At 40.6% G+C, this 7,254-nt stretch overlaps 1 protein-coding gene across 1 annotated transcript; it reads left to right on the top strand.

The window, feature by feature from the left end:
- LOC109836142 lies at positions 1,314–1,793 on the top strand. Its single transcript, XM_020404031.1, has 2 exons — positions 1,314–1,631; positions 1,721–1,793. The coding sequence occupies exons 1-2, from the start codon at positions 1,319–1,321 to the stop codon at positions 1,732–1,734; spliced, it is 327 nt and encodes a 108-aa protein (XP_020259620.1). The 5' UTR covers positions 1,314–1,318; the 3' UTR covers positions 1,735–1,793.

A 7,254-nucleotide genomic window follows, 5' to 3' on the forward strand; every position in this document is an offset into this window, starting at 1 on the left:
TGGTGACTAGTATGGCCCAAATTAGGATAGATAAACACGATCTGCGTATTTATGTATTTTTTGTAATTTAAATTTATGCAAGAAAGTTTATTCAAATTTATGTAACACAAGAAGAAGAAGATCCTATGATGACTAAAGGATGGTGATAAAGAAAGTCAAGACTATTGAAGATTAGATATCTTTAGGGGCCATACTAGGATCCAAAATTTTATTATTGCATTATGTGAATTTTTTTATTATCTCTTGCCTTGCATGAATGCTTGTTTATTTATATTATTTAGTTCGCTTATATATAGACAACCATTACATGCTAAAAGTCCCTTAAAAGAATATTGAGATTATGCCTTTCCATGTCATAACCATGAGGCCCTTGGAATTCGTTGGATAGTTTTCGCCCTAGCGAGGTGTCCTTCCTTGACCTTGGGATAGTGCGGGTATGTCTAATAGGGGCATGCTGCCTTGATATGGTTATACTCAACAAGAGGCCAAAAGACTTAGTTTTAGATCTTGAGGCATAAGGATGAGTTAACATATGATGTGGCCATCAACCAAGAATTATAAAGTGTTATAATTAGTAAAGCATTTACTTACCTTGATTACATGAGATTTGGGGAAGTGCCTTAGTACGCTCAAGTTTCATCTAAGATAGGATCTTGGAATTATTTTACTCACAAGGGACAATATTATATTGAGTAGAATATGCAATAACTTGTTATTTAGAACATGTCTAAAATAAAGTTTTTTGCATTTCAAGCATAATTTATCTGCATATTTCAATTTCTGTTTTGTAGTTACTATGTCTACTGAACACCTCAAATTCACGCTCCGCTCAATTGTTGAGAAAAACAAGTTGAACGACACCAATTTTCTTGATTGGGAACGAAATCTGAGAATTATTCTCAGGTCTGAGAACCAAGAGGATGTCCTAGAAACACCCATCCCAGAGCTGATTGTCAACTCATCTGATGAGGATAAGGCACGTCACAAAACAATATGCGAGAGGTCAAGGAATGTTACTTGCCTCATGCTGGCTGCCATGGAACCTGGTCTTCAACAGAGGTTTGAGGATCAGGATGCCTATACAATTATGAGAAATCTTAGAGATCTCTTTAAGGAGCAGGCCAGGATTGAGAGGTATGAGACCCTTAAGTCCATATTGCAAAGCAAGCTCGAAAAGGGGAAACCAGTGGGGCCACATGTTTTCCACATGATAGGCCTGTTTGACAGGATGGCTCGACTTGGGAACCCCTACAATGTTGAGATGGCTACAGATATGATCATGTATTCCTTACATGATGGATTTGCCAATTTCAGGCAGATGTATCACATGGGAGCCATGGGTAAGACCCTCAATGAGCTGCATGCTATGCTCAAAACTGCTGAGCAAAATGTCTTGGTTGAACCTAGGAAGGATGTTCTTATGGTCAACAAAGGGAAAGGGTTTAAGAAAGGGCCACAGAAGAAGCAACAGTCTCAAGGGAAGGGCAAGACAGTTGTTCCACCTAAGGGAAACACACCTAAAATAAAGGTGGCTGCTGAGCATGACTGCTTCTACTGCAAGGCTAAGGGGCACTGGAAGAGAAACTGCCCCAAATATCTGGAAGATAAGAAGAGGGGTGCCTCTGCTTCAGGTATTTGCGTCATTGAAATCTTATCAACTAACTCCAATTCTTGGGTATTAGATACCGGTTGTGGTTCTCACATTATTTCGAATGTGCAGGGACTACGAAATAGGAGACGGTTGCAGAAGGGTGAGATAGATCTTCACGTTGGAAATGGAGCAAGAGTTGTTGCACTTTCCATTGGAGATTATAGTCTACCGCTACCTTCTGGCTTGGTTTTAGAACTTTATAATTGTTATTTTGTTCCTTCTATTACTAAGAATTTGATTTCAATTTCAGTTTTGAACCTTGAGGGTTATAATTTTGTCATTAAGGATTGTTTTTCTATTTTTAAGAATGACATCTTTTATGCTCAAGGTTTTTCTATTTTTAAGAATGACATCTTTTATGCTCAAGCCCATATGAATAATAGTGGATTATACATATTTGATCTCAAATCTGAAGTTTATAACGTTGATACAAAACGGCAAAAGTCGAATGACATAAGTGAAGTCAATCTATAGCATTGTCGCCTAGGCCACATTAGCATTAAACGCATGAAGGAACTCCAAACAGTTGGTAGCCTAAAGTCATTTGATTTAGAATCATTTGAAACATGTGAATCATGTCTAATGGGTAAGATGACAAGGTCACCTTTCAAAGGTACAAGTGAAAGGACTACTGAGCTCTTAGCTCTCATACATACCGATGTGTGTGGACCTATGAGCATAGAAGGTAGGAGAGGCTATCGATACTTCATTACATTTACTGATGATTTTAGTAGATACGGGTATATCTACCTAATGAAACATAAATCTGAGTCTTTTGAAAAGTTCAAAGAATTTCAGCATGAAGTTGAGACACAAACAGGCAAGAAGATAAAGGCACTTCGATCAGATCGAGGGGGTGAATATCTGAGCCAAGAATTCGACCATCATTTGAGGAGTTGTGGTATTCTAACACAACTGACTCCACCAGGTACACCACAACTGAATGGCGTGTCTGAGAGGAGAAACATGACATTGTTAGACATGGTCCGCTCAATGATGAGTTTTGCTGATCTTCCTACATCCTTTTGGGGTTATGCCCTCACTACCGCTGCGTTCTCATTAAACAAGACTCCGTCCCGACCAGTTAACAAGACACCACATGAGATATGGTTTGGGAAGCCTCCCAGTTTGTCATTTCTGAAGGTTTGGGGATGCGAGGCTTATGTAAAGCGTTTACTATCTGATAAGCTCGCACCCAAATCAGACAAATGCTTCTTTATAGGTTACCCTAAAGAAACGAGGGGTTATTATTTCTACAATCCCGTTGAGAACAAGGTGTTTGTTGCTCAGGATAGTGTCTTTTTGGAAAAGGATTTCTTTTCCAAGAAGTCAAGTGGGAGAAATGTTCAGCTTGATGAGATTCAACCTGAGCAACCTGAGCAACAAACCCTACAGCATGAGGACATAGAAGATGTCACAGAGGAACTTGATTTTGGAGGCGCACCTTCTCAAAGGGAAACCACCCATATTCAAGATGCAATTCCTCAGGTAGATGAAGCACCCGAGGTCCCACATACTGATGTGGTCAATCCTCCTGCTAAAGTCTCTCCAGCTGTTGGACCACTTTGGAGATCAAACAGGCCAAGGCGGCAACCTAGACGATATGAGGATTTCGTCTTGAATGCTAGCATTGACGTTCTACTTTTAGAGAATGATGAGCCTGCTACCTATAAACAAGCAATGGCGAACCCCGACTCCGAAAAATGGCTTGAAGCCATGAAATCCGAAATAGACTCCATGTCTGAGAATCAAGTACGGGACTTGATAGATTTGCCTGATGGGGTAAAACCCATTGGATGCAAATGGGTCTTCAAGATCAAGACAGACAAGGATGGAAATATTTCTGTCTACAAGGCAAGATTAGTTGCCAAAGGATTTAGACAAGTTCATGGTATTGACTATGATGAAACGTTCTCACCGGTTGTTATGATCAGGTCCATTAGGATAATCCTAGCAATTGCCGCTTATTATGATTATGAGATATGGCAAATGGATGTCAAGACCGCTTTTCTAAATGGATATTTAGAAGAAAATGTATACATGATGCAACCAGAAGGTTTTGAGGATCCAGAGAATCCTAGGAAAGTATGCAAGCTTAAGAAGTCTATCTATGGACTTAAGCAAGCATCCAGGAGTTGGAATCTTCGTTTTGATGAAGTGGTCAAAAAGTTTGATTTCATCAGATGCGAAGAAGAGCCATGTGTTTACAAGAAGTTTAGTGGGAGCAAAGTGGCCTTCCTGGTTCTATATGTGGATGACATATTACTCATTGGAAATGATATTCCTATGCTGGAGACAGTCAAGGAATGGCTTAAGAAGTATTTCTCAATGAAGGATCTAGGAGAGGCAGAGTACATATTAGGCATTAAGATCTATAGAGATAGGTCTAAGAGGCTTATTGGTCTAAGTCAAGGAACTTATATAGATAAGGTCCTTGCTAGATTTAATATGGTGAATTCTAAGAAAGGATTCCTTCCTATGCAACATGGCTTACGTCTCAGTAAAAGCCAGTGTCCTAAAACACCAGGTGAAATTGAGAAAATGAGTAGGATTCCCTATGCCTCAGCCATAGGATCCATCATGTATGCTATGACTTGTACTCGCCCAGATGTTGCGCACGCTTTGAGTATGTGCAGCAGATACCAATCAAACCCTGGAGAGGCACATTGGTGTGCAACCAAGAACATTCTAAAGTACTTGAGAAGAACTAAGGATAATGCCTTAGTGTATGGAGGTGATGACGAGCTGATCGTCAAGGGCTACACTGATGCGAGTTTCCAGACAGATAAAGATGATTTTGAATCTCAGTCTGGATATGTCTTCATTCTGAATGGAGGAGCCGTCAGTTGGAAGAGCTCAAAGCAAGGGACAATAGCAGATTCTACAACGGAAGCAGAGTACATTGCTGCTAGTGAAGCAGCTAAGGAGGCGGTATGGATTAGACAGGTAATAGCTGAGCTCGGTGTTGTTCCTAGCACTTCTAGAGCAATTGACGTCTATTGTGACAACAATGGCGCCATTGCTCAAGCCAAGGAACCTAGCTCTAGCTCCAGATCTAGACACGTCCAACGAAAGTACCACTTGATCAGACACTATGTTGATAGAGGAGACGTGAGGATGTGCAAAGTGCACACTGACGACAACATTGCAGATCCTTTGACCAAGCCCTTGCCTAGGCCCAAGCATGATAGTCACACTCATCTTCTCTCCGTCTCGAGCTGTGTGTGGATACCTATAGGCATTTTTCGACGCCTACAGGTTACCCCAAGGAAACGAGGGGTTATAATTTCTACAATCCCGTTGAGAACAAGGTGTTTGTTGCTCGGGATAGTGTCTTTTTGGAAAAGGATTTCTTTTCCAAGAAGTCAAGTGGGAGAAATGTTCAGCTTGATGAGATTCAACCTGAGCAACAAACCCTACAGCATGAGGACATAGAAGATGTCACAGAGGAACTTGATTTTGGAGGCGTACCTTCTCAAAGGGAAACCACCCATATTCAAGATGCAATTCCTCAGGTAGATGAAGCACCCGAGGTCCCACATACTGATGTGGTCAATCCTCCTGCTAAAGTCTCTCCAGCTGTTGGACCACTTTGGAGATCAAACAGGCCAAGGCGGCAACCTAGACGATATGAGGATTTCGTCTTGAATGCTAGCATTGACGTTCTACTTTTAGAGAATGATGAGCCTGCTACCTATAAACAAGCAATGGCGAACCCCGACTCCGAAAAATGGCTTGAAGCCATGAAATCCGAAATGGACTCCATGTCTGAGAATCAAGTATGGGACTTGATAGATTTGCCTGATGGGGTAAAACCCATTGGATGCAAATGGGTCTTCAAGATCAAGACAGACAAGGATGGAAATGTTTCTGTCTACAAGGCAAGATTAGTTGCCAAAGGATTTAGACAAGTTCATGGTATTGACTATGATGAAACGTTCTCACCGGTTGTTATGATCAGGTCCATTAGGATAATCCTAGCAATTGCCGCTTATTATGATTATGAGATATGGCAAATGGATGTCAAGACCGCTTTTCTAAATGGATATTTAGAAGAAAATGTATACATGATGCAACCAGAAGGTTTTGAGGATCCAGAGAATCCTAGGAAAGTATGCAAGCTTAAGAAGTCTATCTATGGACTTAAGCAAGCATCCAGGAGTTGGAATCTTCGTTTTGATGAAGTGGTCAAAAAGTTTGATTTCATCAGATGCGAAGAAGAGCCATGTGTTTACAAGAAGTTTAGTGGGAGCAAAGTGGCCTTCCTGGTTCTATATGTGGATGACATATTACTCATTGGAAATGATATTCCTATGCTGGAGACAGTCAAGGAATGGCTTAAGAAGTATTTCTCAATGAAGGATCTAGGAGAGGCAGAGTACATATTAGGCATTAAGATCTATAGAGATAGGTCTAAGAGGCTTATTGGTCTAAGTCAAGGAACTTATATAGATAAGGTCCTTGCTAGATTTAATATGGTGAATTCTAAGAAAGGATTCCTTCCTATGCAACATGGCTTACGTCTCAGTAAAAGCCAGTGTCCTAAAACACCAGGTGAAATTGAGAAAATGAGTAGGATTCCCTATGCCTCAGCCATAGGATCCATCATGTATGCTATGACTTGTACTCGCCCAGATGTTGCGCACGCTTTGAGTATGTGCAGCAGATACCAATCAAACCCTGGAGAGGCACATTGGTGTGCAACCAAGAACATTCTAAAGTACTTGAGAAGAACTAAGGATAATGCCTTAGTGTATGGAGGTGATGACGAGCTGATCGTCAAGGGCTACACTGATGCGAGTTTCCAGACAGATAAAGATGATTTTGAATCTCAGTCTGGATATGTCTTCATTCTGAATGGAGGAGCCGTCAGTTGGAAGAGCTCAAAGCAAGGGACAATAGCAGATTCTACAACGGAAGCAGAGTACATTGCTGCTAGTGAAGCAGCTAAGGAGGCGGTCTAGATTAGACAGTTAATAGTTGAGCTCGGTGTTGTTCCTAGCACTTCTAGAGCAATTGACGTCTATTGTGACAACAATGGCGCCATTGCTCAAGCCAAGGAACCTAGCTCTAGCTCCAGATCTAGACACGTCCAACGAAAGTACCACTTGATCAAACACTATGTTGATAGAGGAGACGTGAGGATGTGCAAAGTGCACACTGACGATAACATTATAGATCCTTTGACCAAGCCCTTGCCTAAGCCCAAACATGATAATCACACTCGGGCCAAAGGGCTCAGACACATTGGAGAAATATTTTGAAATATTTTCGTTATTGCAGACATTTATGCTTGATTTATATATATGAGTATTATATTATTATTTAATCACTGCTTGGGATTAGATAAAGTATCCGAATAATTTAATAATTATCAAATGGGCTCATCAAAACTGTTTTGGTAAATGAAACCCCATTAAGTGAACTGATATTATAAAATTATTAGTTGTTCATGGTCTGAGTCATTAACTAGGATACAAATGACTTAATTCAAGACCATATTGTGAGATTGATTGATAACACCGGGTTTCATGTGTTATAGGGACATGGAGATGTCTAATCGATTACATAGGTATGTATGGTGATACATATCGGACAGACCT

The sequence above is a fragment of the Asparagus officinalis genome, chromosome 4, assembly GCF_001876935.1.
Source record: "Asparagus officinalis chromosome 4, Aspof.V1, whole genome shotgun sequence".
In the NCBI taxonomy this organism is placed as follows: Eukaryota; Viridiplantae; Streptophyta; class Magnoliopsida; order Asparagales; family Asparagaceae; genus Asparagus; species Asparagus officinalis.

Excerpts from the sequence above, each read along its gene's own strand:
- LOC109836142 (XM_020404031.1), top strand. The coding sequence starts at position 1,319 with ATGTATCACATGGGAGCCATGGGTAAGACCCTCAATGAGCTGCATGCT.